The sequence below is a fragment of the Tetrao urogallus genome (assembly GCF_951394365.1).
Source record: "Tetrao urogallus genome assembly, chromosome: 1".
Classification (NCBI taxonomy): Eukaryota; Metazoa; Chordata; class Aves; order Galliformes; family Phasianidae; genus Tetrao; species Tetrao urogallus.
The window spans coordinates 178316589-178342345 of record NC_136813.1 but is presented as its reverse complement, the minus strand read 5'-3'; the positions used below and the strand labels follow the sequence as shown (position 1 = coordinate 178342345).

The window sequence follows — 25757 nt, the reverse complement described above, 5'->3', positions numbered from 1 at the left end:
CCTTGCCTGCTAGGCGTCCGGGCTCCTCCGCGGGCGGGCTCCGGGCGCGCTGCAGCTCGCCGGGGCCGGGGCCGGGGCCGGGTAAGGCCGCCGAGCTCTGCGGGGCTCCGGCTCTGCGGCGCCGTACCGCTGCGGGCCGCCCATAGGCCGGGCTGCGCCCCGCCCGCCCCCGCCTCTGCGGGCTCCCGCCGCCGGGCCGCCGGGGGCGGGGCGCGGCGCGGCCCCGGCGAGCGGCTCGGCGCTGCGGCGACGGCGGCGGCTGCGCAGGGCGCTCGGCGCGGCCTCGGCACGGCGGCCGGAGGAGGCGGCGGCGGACGGGCACCTGCTGCCGCCCGCGCCCGGAGCCCGCGGCGGGCGGGGGCCGAGCGGGCGCGGCCGCGTCCCGGCGGCGCAGCGGCTCTCGGGGCGGCGCCTGGCTCCGGCGGCCTGGGCACGGCGGGGAGCGTGAATGAGAGTTTGCTCCGATTTCCGAGCCGGGTGAGTGCCCCGCCGGGCGCCTGTTTTAACGTTGAATGTCGCGTACGTTATTTTCGTCCGAGCCTTCCCGTCCCTCGGGTGAGCCGCTTCGCCTCTTCCCCGGGGCACCGCCGGGGCGGCCGCCCCCTCCCCGCGTCCTCCGTCGCCTTTTGTTCGGCGCGCGGGGCCGGGGGACGCGGGGAGGGCGCGGGCCGGGAGTGCGGCGCTGTCCGGCCCTGGGCGTAGGGGGCGGCAGCGCCGCCCCGTCCACCGCCGAGAGGCAGCGCCCGGTCCGGGCGTGCGGCGCGGGTCGGGAGCCGGCGGCGGCGGAATGAATACGGCGCGCGTGGGGGCTCGTCCGGAGCAGTGGAGGTCGCATCCCCGTGCACAAATACGGTTGGGCCGCCCGGTCTCCGTCGCTGCTGCTGGTTAGGGGCTGTTGGGTCGCAGTGTCTCCCTTGGACCCAGTAGTCTGTTTGGTGGCTTGTGGCTGGGAAATGAAGCTGGCGGTGCTGCTGGTACCAGGCGTCCTGTCTCTCAGTTCAGTATGTTTGGGTGCGCCTGGCTGCGCTGGGGCTGCCCTGTGCCCGCTGTGGGCAGCCGGTTATATGTCTGGGAAGCGCATCGCTTTTCCAGGTGTGCGGATGAGGGCCGTGCTGCTGTGGAGAGGGCTGTGGAGAGAGAGCTGCTGCGGGGAGTTCCATTGCTGGTCTGAGGGAGCTCTGCTGGACGTTCCGACAGGAGTGTGTGTGTTCTGGGCCACGGGTCTGCTCCGCGGACAGTCCCTAGGTTTTCCCAGCAATGATGGTGCAGGTGGGGGACATGACAGCTGGCTGTCAGCCCTTCCTGTCGTTGCCTCCGTGACAGAGCTTGGGTAGCAGTGATACTGTGATGCTGGTATGGATGTTGAGTAAGTGTTGGAGGAGTTCTTGGTGTTATATGTGGGTGAAGTTGGAGGTGCTCAATAAGGCTTCTGAATGCAGTGTTACCTGGCCATATCTTTCCTTACTGTGTGACAGGTGGTTTTGTTCCTCAGAAGTCGTCTAGCTATAGGTCCCTGTTTATTGCAGGACTTGCATCTGCACCTTTAAGAGTCTCCTCCAACTCAAATGATTTTTTTTTTAATTAGAAGTGGGAGCTCCATTAAACCTTTTTTTGTTCCACATCTGCTTACCTGGCCCTTCAGAAATGAGGGCTCTCTCAGTCTGCATTCTTTTGAAGCCAGTGTTGGATCTTAAACCTGATTCTAAAATGGGTAAAATATGAAGCAGGTTAATTGTAGATTGGTACCAAGTGACAGAAGAATCCCTGGCAGCCTGAGCTGGATGTCACAGCTCTCACACTGGGCTCCTTTCCCCACCATAAGGTAGGTGATGTGGGGCTGATACTGGGACGAACTGAAGGCTTACAGCATTCATTACATGTCCACAGCTCTGTGCATGTCCTCCTGGAGGCACTTCTGGTTGGCAGGAGGTAGGGCTGTCTGAGGGATAGAGTCAGGCAATGGGTTTCTCATTGTAATGGGGGCATCGCTGAGCTGGGTGCTGGGACGTGCTGCAGTGGTGCCCATGGGTGCTGGGAGAAGCCACACTGAGCCCATCTCCCTGTCCTTGCCTCCTGCCTGGAGCATCGCTGAGGCCTGTGACGTAAGTGCCTGTGGGGGAGGAGGAATTGAGGGCAGCAGCTGGAAAAGCCTGTCCTCACTCCTCAGGGATCTGCCTGAGGGGAGAGGAAGCCCTGCTGGAGGCAGAAAGCCCTGCTGGGGAAGGAGCAGGGCTGGCCGGGGGAGGGGGGGGAGGGCGGGGGTGTGCTGGTAGCAAAGTGTGGCAGCCCCAGGCACTACCCCTGCCCTTTTGCCCTTGTGTAGTGTGGAAACTGATGGGAGTTCCTTGTAGGTGTGAGTGCAGTATCAGGTGTCAGGCGTTCAGTGTTGTTTGAGAGTAGGAGGCTTGAGGGGAGAAAAAAACCTGTATTTGTTTTTGTAAGGAAGCTTGTGCAGTGTATGAGAAGTGGTTAGTGTCACTGTTAAATTCAGATATACCTCCGCAATATGAAGCCTTGTCTGTCCATAATGCTGTATATATTCAGTGTCTTCACCATAGTTTGGTATTTCAGTGTTCACTCTTCAATACAAAGACTTTACAGCTGAGGAGAAACATAAACTGTTCAACCTCCAAAGTAACGACCTGTTGGAAAATGAACCATGACCTCATTTCATATTGCACTGCTGTGAAAATTCATAGTTTAGTTTTAACTCAGTCACCACCTCTCCTGTTCTTGCAGACGGGAGACTGCTTTGTGTGTGACATATGGCTCCATTAAAAGTTTTATGATGATTGTCTTTTTGTTTACGAAGTCAAAGATCATGTTTCCTGATGTTTTGTTTCCTAAAGGTCAGGAAAATGAATGCTGTTTAGCAATGGATGAGCACCTCGCTGGATTTTCCTGGTTTGAGCTAGGCAGTGGCTGCTCCAGGTCTCTTCCTTCTCAACCCAGTATTTGTCAGGCTAATTTGTCAGGGTTACTCTCAGAGTTCCCAAATCCCAGGCTGTTAGTAAGAGACTGCAGTCCTATGTGCAGATAGTCTGCCATCCTGAGCTGCGGGCTCTCTTCTGCAGACCTGACTGTTTCTGACCCAAGTGAAGTGTGCCATTTTCCAGCTTTGTTTTGCAACACTGGTTCTTTTTCTTCTCTGCACTGATTTGTTTTCCTGGGTTAGGTACTGCCTGCACGTTGGCGAGCTGATCTGTGGAGCAATCTCTGCACAGAAATACAGCTGTTAAGTGTCGCTTTGGGTCATAACATTGGGCACTGCCAGGATTTAAGAGTTTTGGTCTTTAAAGTCTCAGAAAAATGCGAGTTTTTTTTTCCTTTTATCCCATGGTCATTGTCAGTCATGGGGGGGGGACAAGGCAAAGAAGCAGAGCGTTTTCCTCTTCGGTCAGAATTCATTAATACAATGACAGTTTAGTGGTGAATTCAGCTGGAAATGAGTTAATGCTGCTTTGTGTTATGACACACACACACAAAAGAAGTCTTTGAAGCCACTTCTGACTTCATAAATATTAGCAATCTTTGGAATCTTTGTGGAGAGTAGGCACTAGATTTTTTTTTCTTCATCTTAAAGGTACAATTTCTCTTGCATGGTAAATCGCCTTGACTAAAGGGTGGCACTCAGCTGCAAATTAAAAATACATTATTTCCAGTTAGGAGCTTTTTTGCTCTTTTCATTCTCCTCCCTTTGACACCCAATCCTTTCTCCTGATGCACCCTCTGGCAGTAATAGATTTAATTCCCTGACTTAGGAGACCAGGCCTTCAGAGATGCGTAAATGACTGAAGATGCAGTTATGTGCTTCTGAGAGTGGCAGAAGGCGAAGGCTCCTGACCTGCTCTGCATTTGGTTGCGTTTGAAAAATTTGAATCTTGGGTCACCGTGTGTCTTTAACATTTGCTCATGTTAACAAGGGAAAAAACTACTGGCTTTGATGGTTCTTGTAAATGTGCTTGGAGAATACTTAGGGTTGTCTGGTTTGCTTTTGGTTTGAAAGCTATGTCTGCATCTCAACAGAAACTGGAGTTCAGCTGAGATGAGCTGCTTACAACTCGGAGTTACTGCAGCCATTCTCTGCCAAGCTCTGTTGAGAGCACATCGCCTGTTGTAGAGAAATGCTATAAACAGTGCACTGCACTTAGCATAAGGCTTGCTCTATAGGTGTCTTGGGGACAGAAACAAACAGATCTTTTATTTCCTAGTATACTTTAAAAACAAGTAAATGTTCTGTGTCTTGCTCTTTCTTCCTGGGATGCAGGTCTTAGAGGTCACTGTAAGTCACTGGTGCTGCAGCTGTTCCGAGTGCTGCTGCCCTTCTGCAGGAGCTGATGTTTCTGGTGGCAAACCTCAGACACTGCAGCCCTCTCTTCCTGATCTCATCAACGCAGATGTTGACACATCTTTTGACCCGTGATTAAGGGATTTATGACTAGATTTGTGGGACGCACGTGCCCAGGAAGCACAATCATTAAATGCTGCATAGCATAGATGTGTGTGTATGTTCCTTGGGATGTTTGGTCTCAAACTTATCTCTGTTTTGAACAAGTGCTTGCTGATGCGTGGGCACGTTGTTGCTGTATGCTGCCCTGGCTCAGCAGCAGCCACCTCACTCAGGGCTCTTTCCTTCATCAGGGCTCTTCTGTCTGCTCAGTGCATATTCCCATGTTCTCAAGATTCCTTTGTGATGTGCGTGAAAGTGAACATCTGCCTTAGAAACTAAAGTAAATGGGGTGAAGTTCAGATGTTTCTTATTCTGCCACATCTGTTTTGTGTGCTTATGTGAGGAACTCTGTGGTCCATGTTAAATTTATAAAGGAGGATTTTATTTTTAGGTCAACGCTCCAGGTGCAGAGTAAAACTGTTAGTGGAATGTTGACAGCCACGTAACACTGCTGTCAGCTGGGAGGGAGGCAGGAGGACAAGAGAACGGAATAAAGCATGAAACAGCACTTTGTCCTTGGGATACTCATCACGCTCTGTGGGAGGGCACAGTTGTGTTTCTTGAGTGTTGAGCGTCTCCTCCTCTATATCTGTATGTAGTTGGCCAAGCTGTGGTGGATTTTTTTTTATGCAGGAAAAGTAGTTAGCAGTTGCTTGTCTTGGTAAATGAATTTTAAATTTCCAAAGTACCCCCCTGAAAATAACTTTATTATGAGAGGTCTATACTTATCTTAATTAAAGAGAACAAAGCCGCACGCTTTGTGGTGGCCTGGCATATACAATCAGTGCCTGAATTCTATTATTTTCTACCACTATAGCTGCCTTATCAGAGCTCTTGATAGGACTGTCAGTGGCTTTTATTAATAGCTTCCATTACTAATGCTTGGCTTTTTTACCATCTCATAGAAGCCAGTTGTTACTTCAATATTCATTTCAGGTGCAAAGTTGCTTGTATATAGAACACTGGAGATTCACAGGTTTGGAAACAAACCAATTTTGAAAATTAATATCAGAGTTTTGAATGAAGGATCCACAAGTTATCTTTAGATGCTCAAAGCAGAGTTATGAAATAAGCTTGAAGTTTACCATGAACCTGAACGTTGAAAGTTAGATGTGTAACAGAACTTTTTTAAATATAATATGAGCAAGAGGTTTAGCTCAGAAGCTGTCTGCAGGAGTCCTTCTGTCTCACGTTGCTGATATTACTGACTGAAGTGCCACATTCTGGAAAGGGTTTATCTATTTACTCTCTCTGGATCTCGTTTGTGTCCTTATGCGTGCAGAGTAACTGCGCTTCGAAATAACCTGCTGCGCTTCTCAAGGTTAACAGCATTTTGACATGCCAGGCAAAATGTGGCGGCGCTGCACAGAGACACGTGGATTTACAACTGTCAGCAGTGTTTAAGCGGTAGCACAGCCGTACCGATGGGGGAGTTCTTGTAATGTGGTCTGAAGGCCACACATAGTTGTGGTGCTGCTTTATGAGTCTGAAAAAAATCTTTTCCTTTTTGCTTTTGGTAGAGCCAGCTCTTGGCTGTAGACGTACAGCCTTGGGGTTCCTCTAGTTATTTGAGGACTGATGTGGAAGCTGTAAATCCTGTAACTGATTCCAGACCTAAGTCTTGAGGAGCTGTGCAGTCATGGCTTCCAGGCACAAGCTGCTTCCCCCAAACACTGAAGCAGGGCCTGCTGCAGGTGTGCCAGGACAGAGTGCTGCCTGGAGCCTGATGACTGTGTGCTGCCTGCATTGGCTGCAGAGCTGGGTGGTGTGCCCAGTTTGGGCTCCAGACATCTCAGCAGCAGAGACCATTTGGAAAGCCCTCTTGGAGCTGAAGGGACCGGTGGCCTGGGCTCTGAGCGTTCTGTAAGACTTGTGACAAGATGTCATGTCACAGCAAGAAAAAAATAGCACATTCAACACCCAGTGATAAGATGCTGTTTACTCTGTGGTGTTCCCTGCACTTATATGGCCCTTGATGAACACACCCTTGGCTGCATGATTCAAAACCAAGGTGCAAGTTGATATGTAATCCAGGATCCTATCTCTGGGGTATAGTCACTCTTTCTTCAGACTTCCTTCATCATCCTTATTCCTCACCTTTTCCCTTCTGAGATAAGCAGTAGTTCTTGGAGTGTCGTCTGTGTGTCCCATCCCAGAGCTCCTGGCTGTTTTGGATGGAATAGGAATACGAGGAGCCTGCATTACTATGTTCTTTATATAGTCTGTCTTTTTAAAACATTAAACCACTTCCAGGCATTACAGCAGTTTGATTAACTTTGTAACTTTTTGCGCTGAAGTGCAGCTGCTGCTGTGTGAAATGCTGCATGGTGTCAACACTGCAAGAACTGGGAGCGTGCAATGGGGGATGTCATTCACAATAAGCTATAGAGCACCTAGCTAGATGTGTGGATCCTTTAAGAGCTCTGCCAGCTGCTGCAGGATGCTGTATGTTCAAGTTTCACTTGAGCTGTAAAAGCTTCCTGGAAACTTGCAGTAATTAAAACTAAAATGTTGGGAGCATGCGGCACACTGCAGAAGTGAGGGCTGTGGTCTCCTCCAGACGACATGGAGCTAACCCTGTTGTGTTTAGAGAAACGTTCCGAGTATGAAGCTTAGAAAAGGATCTGTGCCTGTTTTGTGCGTTTTTCACTTTCCCTATCTAGCAGTTACTGATGGGATTGATGAAGGTATGTGCATTCAGCAGCTCTTACTTGTACTCCCAGTGAAATAACCAGTCTAAGTAAGATAGTTCTGATTTCCCCAGAAAACTCACTATTAAGAAATGTTTTTATGTCAATTCTGCTTCTTTCCTGTTTCTTCTAGTAGCAGTCTTGCTTCCGTTTTTGACGGATCTTCTAACAATGATTTCATTTAATGTTGGATCATTAATCCCTCTACAACAAGGAAAAAAAAATGAGGAACAAACATCATTTCTTGGAATGTTTTGTAGGAAGAACGTGGAGATTGCATTGCTGAGCAGCTGACTGGTGAAGCTCTCTGGCACTTGGGAGTCCTCTCATAAAGCAGAGCAGAGACAGCACGTGGTTTTTGAGCGAGTAACTGCCTGGTGTTCTCAGGCTGGTTTTTCTAGCAGAGTGCAAGCCTGAATGTACAGTATCTGCTTTGAGTTTCACTTAGATGAGTTAAGTTGGAGAAGATGGAATTCATAAGTAATTCTATATTTTGCTGTTAATACTTTGAAATTGCATAAATATTTTTTTCTTTATAGATAAGCATTAAGCTATTATCTGTGACCCATTCCTCTGTAGTCTGCTGTTGATGACCATTTATTGTCTTTGTTAAATCATGGAAAATCCTTCCATGCAGTTTGTATTTCTTTGTGTCTGAAGCAAACTCCACTTGTTTATCTTACCCTCTAGGTGGCTTTTGTTCTCAGCTGGCTGGAAGTTCATCATAATATCTGAGCACTACAGCAGGCTTCACTCGTGGCACAAAGATGTCGTGTGTGTACTTAGAGCTGTGGAACAATTGTCTTAGGTGGCTTCTGGAAACACTGCATGGACTTAAGCAAAGAAGAATGTCTGTTTGTTCTAAAGGTGGTGATTTGCTTTTCTACTTTCTTGTTCCTTTTCAAATATCTCAGCTAAACAAAGCGTTTGTGGTTACATAGGCTGATATTCCTTTGGGCTTTTTTTATATAAATATCAAAGTTATGATGTTAATAACTGCGTTCTCATGAATGTCAGAAGTAGGAAAAGACAGATAAGAAGGGGCTGCACCCCTGACTGGCTGACCACAACTTGCTTGTTACCTGAAACGAGAGATGAGGACCCGTGGAGCTGTGTTTAGGCAGCAGACGCATTGCTTATGGTTTCTGAACCATGGAGGAAATACCAGATGCCAACACTTGAGGAGATTATCTACTGCTACCATACATACTTTCTTGCTTGCAGGATGATCATTGTTTGAAGTAGCTTCCTTATTATATGAAGATTTACCAGTAGATTCACTTTGTAAAAATATATATGTATATTTGCCAAATGCAGCCATAAACAGTAATATGAGTGTTTTTAGGTGGACAAGGAACAGCAGATCACTCCGCTTATCAGGGTGTAAAGGAAAGCTCATCTCATAGTCAGTCAGCTGAAGAAAACTCCCACATGTAAAAGGATGTAACGCCATGAGGTTGAGCAGTCCTGATGTTTCTGTAGGTGCTCCCATCTACTCTTGTTCGCATTTTTGTGTAGGAATGCCACTATGATCTGAGCTCGTCTTGTAGCTGTGTTAAAGCATGTGCCCAGTCTGTTCTCCAAAGGCTTTTTTTTTTTTTTCATACCCTTGTGAGCTTTTAGTCAAGGTCTCTGGGGGGCTATTGGTAATAAATTGGACCTGGCTATCATATCTTACTGCTTGCCTTTGTTCCAGGGTACCCAGAAACCTTTCCAGTTACTGGTTTGAAGGCACTTTTCAAGACCAGACAAATGTGTGTGTCTCCTGGGTGGTGAGGCTGCCTCTTCTGAAGGAAAATTTGCAGGAGGGTGTAGTTTTACTTCTGCTTCTTGCAGCGCAGCTTTTGGAGGCCTGACAGCTCTGGTTTGCGGTGTGCCATTGGAGTTGAGTGCAGTAGCCAGAACAGTCCTCGATTAAAACTGCTTCTCTTAAGGTTTCATACTATCCAATAAATTCCAGAGTCAGGCTGGAGAAGAAGGCAACTTTTTTCTTGCAACATGATAAACTCCAGGCACCATATCAGTTTAAAGACCATGGAGCACATTACAAATCTTCACTGGATTGTCCATACCCACTGTATAGTCTGGATTTGGTGTCTTCTGACTTCATTTGTTTGGACTGATTAAAGATGCACTGTGAGCCACATTTTCCTAGTGATGATGCTGTCAGAGCAGCTAGGAAACGGTAGGTCATCTCTGCTAGTGCAGATTTTTATGCACGTGGCATGCAGGCCCATGTTCACTGCTGGTGAAAATGCATAGCTAATGGTGGTGACTATTGAAGAAACATTTTGTAGCTGAGAGCTTGCTTGATCAGACATTGTTATTGTGCTCTTGGTATCTGTTGTAGTTTCTGTGGAAATAAGTAGGAAGTGTTTCTTTTGGAGTGACCTGCATATCGCATATAACCGTATTGGATCTCTGTGGTGTTGAACTTGTCCTGCAGCCTTCAGCTTGCTGATGTTATTAATGCAAAAAGTCCTGAACTCCAAGTTATAGTGACTTTGGGGCACTGCATCTGTTGAAACGCTTGCAAAAGGTTGAAAAGTAGGCTTGCTACCCCTGAATCAGAATTTGAGGTTGACAGGTAGTTACATTCGTAAGATATTTATGGAAGAATGAAATCCATGGTTTAATTTTTAAAATTCCAATGTTTAAATATGCAAATGCTCACAAAGTAACTGGGATCTAGATGGAGCTGGAAGAAGTCCTTGCTAGGAGGCTGACAGGTGTCAGCAATGGGAGCATCTTTGTGCGAGGGCAGGGCTTGGACTGAGGAACGGCCTTTTGGTTTTGCTATGAAACACTGTTGTCGTCTTCTCAGCTTTGAGTTGAAAGCCAAACAATTTCTTAGAAGGGATTCTTAGAAGAACACTACAGCTTGGTGGCTAAGCAAGTTGTTACCTCTATAAAGGCCTCTTAAGAAGCTTTGAAATGCACATAGGTGCAACAATTTTATCATGGCCTATGTGTGAAAGGAATAGCCCTACCTCTCTCCCCGCACCCAGCCATGACTATTCAGAAAGATAGTGTGTGTATACAGCGGTTTTTTTTCTTCAGCAGCTTTGACCTTTGGACCTTTATTGTTACTGACTGAAGCGTCATAGTGGCATAAATATACCCGTCAGCTCAGACAGTGTAACTCTGGCCCTCATCCCAGTCTCATAGGCAGACTTACCAATGCCATCCTTTATCTGCCTTTGAAATTGCTTGGTCTGATTGGAATGATGACAGCATTAATCCTTTTCATATTCCTTCTACCTTGATTTCTTCATTACTAAACTATCCATCCTGCTTTCCTCGTGTTAATTCCATTTGAATTCTGAAGCCTCAGTGATGTGTGAGATTACTACTTACTGTCACTAGCTTTGTACTGTTTTAGGAGCCTGACTGCCTTTGTGGTGTGTTTGTGATGCTTTGAGACAAGGAAATACTTTGTTTTGGAACAGAACATGCAGAAAGTAACTCGGGGTGCTTGCACAGGCTTGGTTAATAACCTCTCCCAAGGGTCAGTCCTTCTAATTGCTGACAGCATTGGATTCAGGGACTACTTCATGTTTGGAATTAAAAAAAACCCAACAGTTTGGCAGAACTTTTCTGCATCTTCCTTTTGTCCAGTACTTCTCATGTTGAAATGCAGTTGAAATGCTGCTAATATGGCTGTGTCAGAAGAGGCTTCTCTTGGGAGAAATGCCATTTAGCGTAGATTTAACCTGCAGTGATGCTGCCAAGAGTACATTCCCCTCCATGTACAGGGTTAGAGCTCAATATGATGTACTCTGGTTTATTTAAAGACTTGCTTCAAGATGCCTTTTTCCAGTTGTTTCAAGCATCTTCAAAACTGTAGTTGTCAACTTTGTGCAATTTTTTTTTGCCACTGGAAACATCTGCTGTTATGAGGCAGTAGGATAAAAAGTGCCATTAAGATGTTAATTTCCTACCAATGCAACCAAATTAATGAGAACTGGACTAGTTTACGGTAACAGCTTCAGCTGGTTGGCTTTCTTGTTAGGAGGAGGCTTTGTACTTTTCTTACAGATTCATGTAATGCATCATTTCTGTGTTTTGTTGAAACTGTGCAGTTTTTTGCTTAGCTTTCCTCAACTCTGTGCACGCTCTAAGGAAGCCTGAAAATTTAAAAGATATCTATTCAGACTTGTTTCTTGTATGGCTGCCTGAAGAGTAGTTGTCATAAGCTCTTTGAAAGCTGGGGAAAAAGCCGAGGACTGTTATATTAAACTCTAGAAACTGCTGTGCTTTTAAATTCTTTATCTGGAAGTTGTATATGAAATTACTTGGACTACCAGTCTTGCCCGTAGGACTACTGTAATTGCAAGATTTTGGAGATGTTCTTTGGTGTCTGATGGAAACTGACCTGGACGTGACTTTGTCATGAGACTGTGGAAAACAATGACTGGTTGCAAAGCACTGCTTTGAGGTGGTTTCAGGATTCTGGCAGTGCTTCAGGCCTGACACTGAAATTTTCTTATTGTCTCAGAGTCTGCAGTGCCTGGAGGGGAATTTGAGTGTCACTGTAGGGTGACATGGAGGACAAAAAGCTGAGGAAGGAAGTGGTTTTGTTAGTGAGTACCATGCTAAGGCTGGTGACCCAGTAGTCCATACATGTTAGTTCTTTTGTTGACTTGTAATGGCTAATTGCTAGACGTGTCTTATGGCTTGGCACAGCCTCATAGTTGCTTCCCTGTAGGATGTAGTTGTGTATCTTCACCTTTTCCCTCCTCTTTTGCATCAGACAGGTATGCAGTCCTACATGCCAAGCTGTTGAAGATGGACAGTTGAACTCTGTATCTGGGGATGAGGGAATGATGGCTGCTGACCGATCATTTGCATCACTGTAGAGTGTTTCAAGTGATGAAATATATGAATTGCTTGCAAAATGCCAAGTGGATGAAATTGGTTCCATGAACTAATAAAATTTGAGAGAAAAGACAAGAATGTGTGAGAAACTTAGGGTGTTTTTTTTCTTCACTCTCCCACCCTATACTTCCTTACAAGTGTCTGACTTGCGTGTTCTGTCCTTCTTTCTGAGGGTATTGCACTTCATAGAGTCATAGTATCATTTGAGTTGGAAAGAACCCTTAAAGGTTGTGTAGTCCAACTCCCCTGCAAAGCACAGGGACACCTACAGCTAAATCAGAGTGCTCAGAGCCCTGTCCAGCATGACCTTCAATGCCTCCAGGGATGAGGCTTCCACCATGTCTCTGGGCAATGTGTTTCAGTGCCTCACCACTCATATTGTAATAAACTTTTTCCTTATATCCAATCGAAACCTCCCCTCTTCAATTTTGAAAGCGTTTTCTGTTGTCCTGTCACAACAAACCCTGCTAAAAAGTCTGTCCCCTTCCTTCTTACAGCCCTCCTTTAGATACTCTCAGATCTCCCTGGAGCCTTCTCTTCCCCAGGCTGAGCAGCCCCAGCTCTCAGCCTGTCACTGTAGGAGAGGTGTTCCATTCCTTGGATTATTTTCATGGCCCTCCTCTGGATGCACTCCAGCAGGTCTGTATCTCACTTCCTGGCACTGCCCATGTCCTTCCCTGTCCTTAACTGCTGGTGGAACAGGGAACAACTTCTGCCGGGGTTAATTTTATACTTATCTGCCCCCGACTGTTTAACCATTCACAATTGTGCGTATGTGTGGATGTCTAGTGCTGTCCTCTGCTTACAGTAATCAGTGATAAGACCAAAATTGGCTTTTTGTTTCTTAAGCATGCAAAGGTTAGTGGGAGAGAAGGTGGAGGAGATGCTGGCAAATCGCAGGCTGTCAGTACCTCTTGGCAGAATCAGACTCTACGGCAAAGATCACTGATTTTTGCAGTCCAGAGAATGTTCAAATAAGTACACGAACAGAAAGGTCTGTAGTTATGATGAAATACTCAGGCAATTAACTATCAGAGAGAGTTAATGTACAGGATAATGGGTGATTATGTTCCTAATGGCTCTTTTATTTTCTCATAGGGTTGGCTGCTCCACTGCCTGGTATGCCTGTACCAGCTTGTAACAACCTAAACTAAAAGTAGTTTTTATTTCTTAAATTCAGGATCACTGATCTATGTGTGGACACAGGAATAGATATTTTACATGCTGAGTGAATGATTCAGTTTGAAATTTGATCGAGGCTTGCTCCTATAATAGAGATTAGCTTGAACTGCAGTTTTCCAACCTAATTTCATTGTTTTAAGAGAAGTCATTTAAATAATCAAATCATTTAAACAATTGATTGCAATCTAGAAATCAAAACTCTTTTGGATACAGTGAATCAGTTCTGTTTATAGCAAATGTGCCAGAAGTGCAAATGTGTTTACATAAAGAATTACAGAGAAGAGGTCCGTGACACCTAGAGGACAAGTAAAGTGCTTTCCTGTGTATCACAACAGTCTCTATTAATTCCATATGAAGAGTTTGGAAATACCATTTCTCTGATCTCTTCCCAAGCTGAGTGTGTGAGAAGGAAGGAGTGATGAAGTTCTGCCCAAAGGTGCTGCCGTTTCACTTCTCCATCAGTTTGGTGGGATCTTCATCTTAAATGTTTTACTCTTTGATAAGATTTGAAGAAAGAGTTTATGTGGTTCTTATGAGCTGCTGGGTAGTACAGACTGTGCCAGAAATGGCATTGTTCAAAGACAGACTTACTGTATGCTACTTGCTTTCTCTCTGTTATTTCTTCATTTGACTTACTTGGACAAATTCCTCCTACGTGCCTTGTGCAGCATAAAATTCTTTAGCAGAGTGCCTTTTTACATGTTATCTTGGAAGTTTTCACACAATACTTAACTGTATCTTCATTTAGAAGTTGATATGATGAGGAATTAGAAAGCGACATAGTTTCCTAATTTATGCAGTGATTTATTTTTTCCTTCCTCCTCAATTTTACGTCTATAGAGTTAACAGGAAGAGTGTTTTCAGGTTTCTGTTGGGGAAAGGAGCAGAATGAAAAGCAGCCCTGCTTCTTGTACAGAAATGTGGGATTTGGAGATTCTATGCATTCTTTATGAGCTCAATGCCAGTAGGAATTAAGCTGAGGATTCTGTATTGTGATGATGGGTGTAGCTGATGTGCCAGCCATATCACTGTAGTTCATTTTCATGTACTAGAAGTGTTGAACTTCTTTATTTATGAGAAGGTGGTGGGTTTTTTGGTGTTTGTTTATTTTCATGAATGTACAGTGATTGGAGAGGTGGTTGGTAAAAGACTCCATTTCTTCCCTTGGCTGTGTCCATCATTGGTTTCTGTGGTCACTGCATCTCAAGTACTTGTTAACTTATGGTGAGTTTTATTTCATACAGAGGCTTAGATCTTTCAGATGACAGTAGAATAGCTTAGGTTTGCAGAAGCAAGTTAACACAGCACTATGCTTAGAATCGCCACACCCTCAAAGCATGTCTGTGAAAGTTCACATATAGATGGTTTCTTGATAATTTGGTTACTCATAAAACTGTTATTGTTACCTTTTGCTGAATCCTCTCTAAATTGAAGAAAGCCTGTAAAATAGACCATCTTTCTACACTCTGTATTTTTGCCCATAGCCTTGTTTTTAATTAGGTGCCCTGGTGTAATAGCTGAATGATCTGGAGGAACCCATGGTTGAATAAAAAGTTAGGAGACTTCATTTTGTCACTGCATACTTAGCATAGCAGTTAAGTATCTGTGATCTTTTGCGTGATAGCTTAGTAACTCCTTTGGAGTGGTCTTGCCCAAGAACATCTGCAGTGCATAGGTAGCTTGTGATGCACTGCCCAGCGTGAAAGGGGAACAGACGTGGCCCTGCTGTGTTTGTTGGTAAGGGTTGGGACAGGCTTTGCTTCGAGTGTGAGCTGCGTGATCTTAGCTGTGCTGAGCTGAGGATCTCTGCGTCAGTCACTTGCAGTGAGCTGTGTCCTGCTTCAAATGTGTGCCTTTTCGCTCTCTTCTATATTTTTAATGAATAGCAAGTTGAAATATTTATTACAAAGTGACTGTGTAGTCATTCGTGCAAACGACACATCAGGTTTTACACTTTTGTTTCTGAAGATTACTGGGTGAGCTGTGAGCTGGAGTAGAAGTACTTGCCTGCTGCTGGGAGACCTCTCTGAGAGGCTCCAGACCATCCTGCATAGACCTCGGCAGGCTGTTGCCAAAATGCCTTTCTCTTAGCTTGAAGTATGGTTCACCATTCATGGTGCCTTTTGTCACAGCACTCCTTTAATTTATCTGTATTTATCATTGAAAGATGATGACTGTGCTAATTCAAATTGTTCAGTGCTGACTGCGTATTTCCACAGGTTTAACTGCATTGGTCGCGACAGCTTGCATTTGTTTTTACTTGAAGGAACTAACAGGGCTTTCACTTTATAAACAGTGCAGTGATCACCTTTCGTAATAAATCTAGTACCCTGATTAAGATGTTCTGTGCTAGCGTGTGTACTTTCAACTTCAAATGTTTATTTTAAAACAGATTGTATGTAAAAGGCCAACTTTATGGTGTTATGTCAAGGTAGGCTTTGTGTATTTCCAGTAGAAGAGTGGAAAAAGAGATGGATGTAATGAGAACATAACCTTGCCCCGTGTCAGTGGTCCCTTCAGCCTCCATGTTCGTTTGTTTGTTGTGGTGCTTTGCCCCAGCTCTGCCTGCTGGAGCTGGGCCAGAGCTGAGCTGCGGGTCTGTGCCGCCCTGCGAGCCGCTGCTGAGCTGGTGCTGCTCTCATCTTCCCGTCCTCACAGTCAGCGCCCCTGGCCAGCCCTCAGAAATCAGTGAGAGAGTGACAAATGCATTTTGTCTGTGTTAATCTGTTACACGTCCTCCATCCGTCCTTCAGAGGAGGGACTGAAGATCTGTTGTGGGCCTGATTTTGGAAGATGTCGCAGAGCAGCTTCATAAAGGCTGTTTTCAGGGCGAGGTTGCACAGTTGTTGAACCTGATTTGGGTGCGGGTGGCTGCTGTAACAGGATACGTTCTCCTCTGCCCCTGACCAGAAGCCTCTTCTGTGAGGGAGGTGTGAGGGCTGCAATGATGTGTGCAACTGTGAGGCTGAATGGATGTCTGCTCCAATTAAACCAACCCTGCCAGAAAGCAAACACAAAAAGTAGTTGGATCAGCAGTGAATTGATAAACCGCATTGAGCGGCAAAGTGACACAAAGGCTCTGGCAGAAGTGAGGAGCGCTGCCCTGTGGTGTCAGCTGCATTGGAGCTGCCTTCGGCTCGGCCAGGGGTAGGCCCTGAGGGGAGAGCTCCGGTGCTGCTGGTGGAGATGCTGACTGGGATGGAAGTGTTCACCTGAAGGGCAACCTGCTGCTGTTTCTGTTGTGTGTGCTACCCCTCTGACAGGTTATTTGCCATGCTCACGGGACTGAGTGCGTGAGCTGGTAAACACAGATGCTGAGAAGCAGCCTGCTGTCCTATGGTTTAAATCTGTGGGCTCTGCCTGTCACTGCAGCTCTTTCGTGCAGGCAAAGTGATTTTCTGACAGGGTATTTTTGGTGGTGTTCTTCAGGGGGAAGAGTGAATGTTTCACTGTTTCACTTTCTCCCGTGAGTGCCTTGAGAAAAACGAGCTTTTCCCTAGATCAGGAGTTAAAATTGCCACTTAAACAATTTACAGAGAGATTAATTTAATGTATTTTGCTAATATTGTTTCGTGATGAGAGAATGGTACGGGGAAGTAAGGTGTCAATGTATTTTTGGAAGAGCTGTGTTTTGGGAGATGGACTTTTCCAATTAAGTACAAAGGACACTTCCAATAGCTACTCTGCTGCAATTGTCACTGATCTTGGTTTCTTCACGCACTGACATGTGACCTGTGTAGGTATGTGTGTATGGTGGTGGTGTTTTTTTTGTCCACTCTGTGCATCCCACAGTATTCCAGTGGTAATCAAACCAGGTCCCCGTGGTTCATCTGGCTGGGGACTGCCCAGCAGTTCTGCCTTCCTTGGGGGACCGCTGGCTGAACTCTGTCGCAGATCCAGAAGCCAGTCCTGCAGCTGCACTCTGCTGCCTTGTAGTATGAGGCCGTGTTCTGTGGCATCCCTGTCCCTCCTGCCTACAGCTGCCAAAGAGAATGTTCTGAAGACAAATGGCTTTTACTGTACTACCTTGGTCCATCTCCTAGGCAGCTTCATGTTGGATACTGAATGACACATGAGACTATTGGAAAAAATAGATTTCAGAGTAATACATATTCATGAAGCTGCACTATGGTTGCTGTGACAACCTCACCTCAGTCAAGATCAGTGTTTTAAACTTCTGTCTCCTATGTCTGGGTTTTTCCCTTAGAAGATGTTACACATTTTCCGCTTTTCTCCCAACCTTCCAACAATTTAAATTATTGTCAATTAATAGCTGCATCTAATAAAGCTTATAATATGTCCAAGCACAGCTTCCTGCTTCTTTCCTACTGGTGTTAATTGAGTGTTGTGGGAGTGGGGTGCTTTATTCTGCAAGATGTCTTTAATGCTGGATTTTCCTCGTCTGTTTTTCTTTAAACTTGAGGGGAGGAAAAAAGGAAACTTGAATTAACAAGTATATTTCTCCAAACCTTAGGTAGGTAGCCTAACTGATAATGTAATTTCTCATGCCAAAAAAAGCTGATCCCCATACAAGAGTAGTGTTTTAAGGGCTCCTGACCTTGAAAGGATTGGGTGCTTTTGACAGGTGTTACTCAGAAAATAGTTTTCTCTGTGTACTGGATGCATCCTGTTATGACTCTGGGGCCAGGGTAAGATAATTTGAGGAAGATTATAGCAGGCTGTGACATGAAGGCAGTGACTAATTTCTGGATGAGCTTGTGGTGAGTTGAGCGTGTGGAGAGAGCTTAGCTCTGAAGGTTAAGTTCTGCCTGTTGATGTGAGAAATTGAGGGCACTTGTGCAACCTTTGTGACTTTTGGAAGACGTTTATATGCTGCTGTTGCCTGGTCTGACTGAATGTTTGGCCCAGAGGACTGCAGTTTGTTTCCAGTGAGTATAAAGTGCGTGGCCTTTTCCCTAGCTCCAAAGCAGGCAAGGATTATTGCTTTCGGAAACTAGCTGCCCACTTAGAGTGTTCCTTTCCGAGGCTCTTGGTCAGTGTGTGGGTGAGGTGCTGGTAGGAGAACTGTGCTGGCTGGTGGCTGAGTTCTGGGGAAACAATGACATGGTTCTGTACGGAGAATTTAACCTATTGCGTGGTCTGAAGTGAGATGCATGTTTCCACAGTGGGATTTAGGATAGTGCTGTGCTGTGTCATCCCTTCCCCACTCTTCCGTGTCTTCTCAAATTGAGCTTAATGCCAAGTTTTCTTGAAAGATAACGACTTTATCTACACAAAACCACTTCCTGTTGTTCAAGAGAAGAAGCTGTAAATATGGTTTGGTTTTCTGAACAGATTTGAACCTTCTGGAGAGCAAACTGGGAGAACTACGTGTACAGGGGAAAGAGAACTGAACAGGCAGGGATCGTAGAACCATAGAATGGCCTGGGTTGAAAAGGACCACAATGATCATCGAGTTTCAACCCCCCTGCTATCTGCAGGGTTGCCAACCACCAGACCAGGCTGCCCAGGGATCTTACAGTGCAGTCAGTTTCTCCAGTTAAAGTTTTTAAATATTAATAAGTACAAAATGTTCAGACAGTGACTTCAGATGAGATTCTGTCCATTAAAAAGAAAAGCCGGAGGAATGTGTGTAGAAAGAGGGAACCTTTTGTGCAGAGCTCTGTGCAGAGCTGCCCTTTAAATCTGTTGTAGTGTAGGTGTTCCACTCAGGGTCCTGTTTTAATTAGACATGTCCAGAAGAAAGCATGCCAGGCCTTGTTTTCAGTGCTCTATCTGGTGACATATATGGACTGTCCACATAGCTTGTGGTGTCCCTGCTTTCCTGTCAAGAGAATACGCAGGATTGTTTCACTGAAAAAGAAGTGAATACCTAAAGTAAGCCTGATGCTGTCCACTCCCTCCATTTGCATGTCCCTCCCTCGTGATAAGGCTGAAACGTCCTGGTGTTGACACTGCCTGTGTTTGTTCACACACACAGTTGAGCTCTTACTGAATACCAGAACTCCCTGACTTCTGTAGAAAGACGTTTTGAGATTAAAAGGAGAATGTGAAGGAAAATGAAATGTGAAGATGAGAAGCAGGGGTATGTTAGATCTATTTTGGCTCTAATGTCTTTAGCTTTCTGAAATATTGTTTTTCTAGCAATAGGAGCGCAGGTGCTTTGAGGGCTTTCTCTGTGTTGCAGTCTGGTGTGGCCTTTTTGATTTTATATACAGTTACACTATGATGTTGTAGTGCTTTGTGTTCTTTTTTTCTCAGAGTCCCAATGAATGTGTGCCAAGGGGATGCTGTCTGTGTAGTGCCTCTGCATTTCGTTATCAGATGAGAAGATTGCAAGGGTTGAGAAGCAGAGTTCCCTCTCTGACAAAGTGTACATCAGAATTTAGTTGCAGCATCTCTGCCTGGTCTAGCAGGCCATATATTCACACTCGCTGTGTTCTGGTGTCAAAGTCTGGATGTGAGAAAAGAAAACCGAAACCCTTAAGCAACTCGTAGGAAGCTGCAGGGGAACGACTTTTCCACATTCAGGCAAGTGCAGATCGTGTTTGCTGCTTCCACAGGGCTGCAAGGGCTGCTGGTGTTAGCTCGGGACCTGCCAAAAATCTGACAGTTAGTTGGGGGGAGGGGTGGGGAGCAGTGCTGTGATGAAGTGAGACTCTTTCCATAGTAGCAAGTCCTGTAACTGCTGATCCTTGGGCTATGCAGGGCAGGCTGGCTCTGGTTGTTCTCCAGCTGCCTGAGGCTCACGGGTAGCTCACGGCTATCTTCATGCTGAAGCTGCTCTGGAAACACTTGCAGGAAGGCTGCTGCAGATCTATGTGATTTTTATGAGAAAGTTTAGGAAAATTTGAATTTTTCTCCTCATCAGAAGTTTGGGATGTGTGCATACGTTATTTTGGGGATTGGAATCTTGATAGCTTAAATGTCTGATAGTCTGATAGTTATTTTTGGTGCCAATTGAGGGTTTTAGTTCTAGGTCCAAATAAAGTCATCTCTTCTCTGGCCCTCTGTAAAAGAAATAGAACTTCAGCCACTAAGTTTTTGCATTAGCCAAAGGATATTGATTGCAATGGAAAAAGAAAATCAAAGGTGGTTTTGCTGTTTGAGCATTTGCTTGTTTTTTAAATGTGACAAGTACAGACCTTTTTCCCTAACCAAGCTCATCAAGTAAGTACATGAGCTGTTGCCTACCTTGTTACAGGATGATTTGGGAGCCAAGATAATTTTAACAGGCTGGTATTTAATTTTGCTGATTTGACCTCTGCCACTGCAACGAGAGAAATGAAAGCCACCTTCTTAAAAAACAAACAAACAAAAACAAAACGTGGGTGCCTGAATAGCCTTGTTTGTAAGCACGTTAATGCAAGATAGCTGCACCGTATCATGAAGAGGGCCTGCTAGTATTACGAGGTCTGGCTGTGGTGCCATGATGTTGGACCTAAATCAATCTTGCAGAGTCAGCGTCTGCCGTGCTGCACCCTGTGCTTAGTGCCACAGAGCTGGACAGGGGAAAGATCTCTCGTTGCTTGCATTAATACTGCAGTGCTTGTTTCAGAAATAGTCTTGTAAGAATTAGCATTTATTTTGCTTGAATTAATGATTTATGAAGGTGATACCAATCTTAATTTTTGTATTATTTTTGTAGTATGCTAATGTGAGCAACTGCTGCCTTATGTACAGCAATGCAACGTACATTTGCAGTGTGCAAAGTTAAAATAGTTGCATTTCTTTCTGCTGATAGATAGTTTGAGAGAAGGATCTGCGTTCTTGCTTGTAGCTCTGCATATACAAAGCTGCCTGTCAGGTTTGATATTGCTGCTATGGGATCTCTCTAGAAACAGCCTGAAACTCAGAGCTGAGCTGGCTGGGGCTGGGACATGCATGGGGAGCTGGGAGAGGGTAAGGGGGTGAATAGCTGTGGTGGTGAAGCAGGTGTTTTGGTATTTAGTTACTGTGTTTTACAAGACCAGATTCTGACCTATAAATAGATTTCTTTTTGTTCTGTAGAGACTTATTTGCTTCCTCATGCTTAGCTAGATTTCATCTGAGTCACTTGGAATCTCTGAGAAGCTTTTCTTCTAGTGAATGCGAAGCTATTGAAATGTTGCCATATTTATCGATCTTCATCTAAAAAAGAAGAAGTTGCTTGTTACAAGAATAGGCTGCTGACATGAAAAGCCTATCTGAGAGCACGTGTTTGGCTTGAGGCCAAAGAATGAGCTTCTATAGGAGCTTCTTGGCAAGCTGAAGTTTTTCTTCTCTAGTATAGCTAAGCAATATGGGAGCCTGTTACATTTGAACAATTTTTAGACAAGATGGTCATATTGTTTTATAATTTAGCAGATATTTCTATGTGATAGTTTCTTGTTTAAATACAAAAATGCCTAGGAACGCAATTCTTTGCTATTTAATCATTTAATGATAGACTTACTGAATAATAATTTTAGGAATTAATACACCGATGAGATCTTGCTAGCCTCTCCATTACAGAATTTGAGCATGTTGTTTAGTGGAGTAATCTGGTAGTGTCTCAAACAAAGGTCTGCATTTTTAAATAAGCAGGTGCTGAAACACTTAATGACAGGTACATCTGTTTCATTAGTAAAAATACAATAAGTGTATTCTTGGGCACATCTTTTGGCTTGGTTATTCTATGAGCAGGGCTGAAACACATGAATGGTCCCTAGGAGACGGCTGCCATTTGGACTTCTTGTTCCTGAATAGTGTCCCAATGCAGGCAGATACAATCTTGGGCTTCTTCACTGGCCTTGTGGGTCCTTCAGTTTTCATCCTTTGAAAGCAAAGCTAGAAGAAGAGTATCTGAGTTTGCTGTGTCTCAGTATTTTTGTTGCCTCTTGCTGCTTTTATAAGGTGTGCATGAATCCACTCTAAGATGAAAACTGACTTCAGATCTCAAAATGGCCATTGAAGTGCTGTATGTGCCAGCCTGTTGTTGGGAAAGGTCCTGCAGCAGCCCTGATCCTGGGGAGCAGTGAATGAGCATAATCCCAACAAGGAACTCTGAGGGTTCTAGCTGTGCTGAGGAAAGATGCTCATCTGCAACCTTGAGCCAACTGCTTTGTCTGTAGGAGAGTGGATGTGGCTTGGAATGCTTGTCTCTGTTGGTATCAGGCACTGTGTGTGCCATCCTCTTTCTTCTTCATGCAGTGATGGAAGGGGTGATGGCTAGAGAAGCCTGGTTGAGAACTGCCTTCTTGTGGGTCTGACCTGCATACTGTGTGACATCAACTGAATGGTGATGGAGATCTTTGAGATGGAGGGAGCATAATGCATTTGTTCCAGTGCTTATCAGGGGTTTAAACTTCCCTGATAGCATTTGCTCTTCAGTCTCTATTAATAGCAGGGCCTGGAGATAGTTTGGGATGTGATAGCTGACAACTTTCTTCATCATATAGTCAATGAATGAGCAGAAGTGTTTCTATTTTAAGCTTAGCTTTGACAAGTAATAGAACTTCAAAGAGAAGCAGTTCATAGAAAATAACCTTGGGGTGAGCTACTGCAAGAGGTTGAAGAGGAAAAATAAACAGAGGGCTGCAACCCTGATGAAGGAAGATGTTTCTTTAGCTGGCTGTGCTGTGGGGTATTTGTATTAGTTTCAAATGGTTTGAGCTTGGTGTGAAGAGTTGCTGTAGAAGGGGAATCTGGAGAAAGAGGGAACGGTCTGCTTGAAAGAGATTTGTACAAGGAGGTGAGAATTACCTCCAGTCTTGTACCCTTGGTCTTGCCAAGGCTCCTCTTTCTTGCTGTTAGTATGTCAAAGGTGTTGCCTGTCTATATCTTGCTTGCCTCTTTTATGTTGCATTGGTTCCTGGGATAATGTGATGATGTGCAATGCAGCTAATGCATTTCTTTTAACGATGAAGAGGGGAATGTTGACCATAGGGAAAAGATGATTGTAATACAAACAGATGCATCAGAACAGATTTCAACCCTGACAGGCATTCATTTGTGAAAGTTTTAAAGCATCCTCCATGTGAAGGCCTCTGAGCTGAGGAAAATAAATTGCATGAAGAAAAAAACTGGCTATTTCGCAGCAGATGCCCATGGAAGCTTTCTGAAGTGGTGTGATCAAGGAACTGACTTTGAAGTTGGAGTTTGTGGCCTTTGTTACCCAATGTGATAAGTTTACAACACTGAATTGGACTGAGTCAGGGGGCCCAGTTTAAATCATAGGTGATACAGTGCAGTGTCTTAGAAAGCTAGAATTACGATGAGTTTACATATATTAATTCATCTTTCTTATATTGTCTTCTGAAAAGCAAAATGCTTCTCCTGGTAGGGTTGAAGTATTTAAAGTAGGTATGAAAGAGGAAGAGGTTAAAATGAGGCTCACTAAAGATGAGCCGAGGGGAACAATGTCAGGAGTGGGGATAAGACAAATGCTCAGCTGAAGTGCATCTACACCAACACATGCAGCATGGACAACTAAAAGGAGGAGCTGGAAGCTGCTGTGCAGCAGGCAAACTATAGCTTAGTTGCTATTACTGAAATGTAGAGGGAGCGCCTCCACTGCTGGAGTGCTGTAATGGAAGGCTGTAAGTTCTTCTGAAGAGATAGGCAAAGAAGGAGGAGCTTTGTCATGGCTCTCTATGCTAGAGAGGGTTTTAATGTTGTTAAGATTGGGATTGGGAATGATGAGGTTGAGTCTCTGTGGGTAAGGATCACAGGGAGGGCCAACAAGGCAGACATCCTGGTGGGGTTTGTTATGGACTGCCTAACCCAGATGAAGAGGCGGATGAGGAATCGTACAAGCAGCTGGCAGAAGTTGTGTGGTCCGCAGCCCTTGTTCTCTTGGGAGATTTTAACTTCCCTGATGTATGCTGGAAATACAGTACAGCGCAGAAGAAGCAGTCTAGGTTTCTGGAGCGTGTGAAGATAACTTACTGACGCAGCTAGTAAGAGAGCCTACCACGGAGGTGCCCCGCTAGACCTGCTGTTCACAAGCAGAAAACGCCTAGTGGGGGATGCAGAGTTTGGGAGCTGTCTTGGGCAGAGTGACTATGAAATGGCAGAGTTCTGTATTCAGGATGGAGTCAGGAGGGGGAGTCAGCAAAACTGCTGCCCAGGACTTTTGGAGGGCAGACTTTGAACTGTTCAGGATACTGGAAGGGACGGTCCCTTGGGAGTTGGTCCTTGAAGGGTAAAAGGGTCCAGGAAAGCTGAACGCTCCTCTAGAAGGAGCTCAGGGGGGAGTGCAGGAACAGGATATCCCCCTGTGCCATAAGATGAGCTGAGGGGCAAGAACATCGGCATGGGTGAACAGGGAACTTTTTCTAAGTCTCCAGGAGAAAAGGAGACTCTACCTCCTGTGGTATATATGGTTTATATGGTTATATATGGTTTAGTAGCTTGTGGTACTAATAGGAATGGGAGGGTAGTTGGAGTAGATGATCTTGCAGGTCGTTTCCAACCTTGCGATTCTGTGATTCTGTGGAATAAGGGATGGGCAACTTGGAGAGTACAAAGAAGTTGTTAGGATGTGCAGGGAAAAAATCAGGCATTAACCAAGCTTGAACTCAACCTGGCTGCCATAGTAAAAGAGAACAAAATGCTTTTTAACAAGTATGTTAACAATTAGAGGAGAGCTAAGGAGGATCTCCATCCTTAACTGGATGTGGTGGGAAAAGTTACTGCTGAGGATAAGGATAAAGCTGAGGTTCTCAGTGCCTTTTGTACATCTGTCTTTAAAAGCCAAACCAACTATCCTCAGGATACTCTAGCCTCTGACCTGGAAGTCAGAGTAAGCCCCCCATGATTCAAGTGGAAACAGTTAGAGACCTACCATTCCACCTGGACTGCCACAAATCCATGGGGCTAGATGGGATCCATCCAAGGGTGTTGAGGGAGCTGGTGGAAGTGATTTATCAACAGTCCGGGTCAACCAGAGGAGTTCCAGAGGGTTGGAGGCTTACCAATGTGACTCCCATCTATAAGAAAGGTTGTAAGGAAGATCTGGGGAACTACAGGCCTCTCACGGAATCACGGAATGGCTAGGGTTGGAAGGGACCTCAAGGATCATGAATTTCCAACCCCCCTGCCACATGCAGGGCCACCAACCTCCCCATTCAATGCTAAACCAGGCTGCCCAGGGCCCCATCCAGTCTGGCCTTGAACAACTCCAGGGTCGGAGCATCCACAATCTCTCTGGGCAGCCTGTTCCAGCACCTCACCACTCTCTCTGTAAAGAACTTCCCCCTGATATCCTAGATCTTCCTTCCCTCAACTTAAAACCATTTCCCCTCGTCCTACACGTATCAACCCTTTCAAAGAGTTGATTCCCCTCCCCTCTGTAGGCTCCCTTTAGGTATTGAAAGGCTGCAATGAGGTCACCCCGCAGCCTTCTTTTCTCCAGGCTGAACAAGCCCAGCTCCCTCAGCCAGTCTTCATAGGGGAGGCGCTCCAGTCCCCTGATCATCTTTGTGGCCTTCCTCTGGACCCTCTCCAACAGCTCCCTGTCTTTCTTGTACTGGGGGCTCCTGAGCTCAGCCTGACTTCAGCGCCAGATAAAGTCATGGAGCAGATTATCTTGAGTGAGATCAAATGGCAAGTGTGGGACAGCTGGGGGATCAAGC

General features: G+C 45.3%; 1 protein-coding gene across 1 annotated transcript in view; it reads left to right on the top strand.

The window, feature by feature from the left end:
• Window positions 1-448: 448 nt before the first annotated feature.
• GRAMD4 (GRAM domain containing 4) overlaps window positions 449-25757 on the top strand; it is a gene marked incomplete at both ends in the record, with an annotated part of 77291 nt that continues 51982 nt past the window's right edge. The window contains one exon of the mRNA XM_079549669.1: window positions 449-477. Within this exon, the coding sequence (XP_079405795.1) occupies window positions 449-477 (29 nt within the window). The remainder of the gene's footprint in view (window positions 478-25757) is intronic.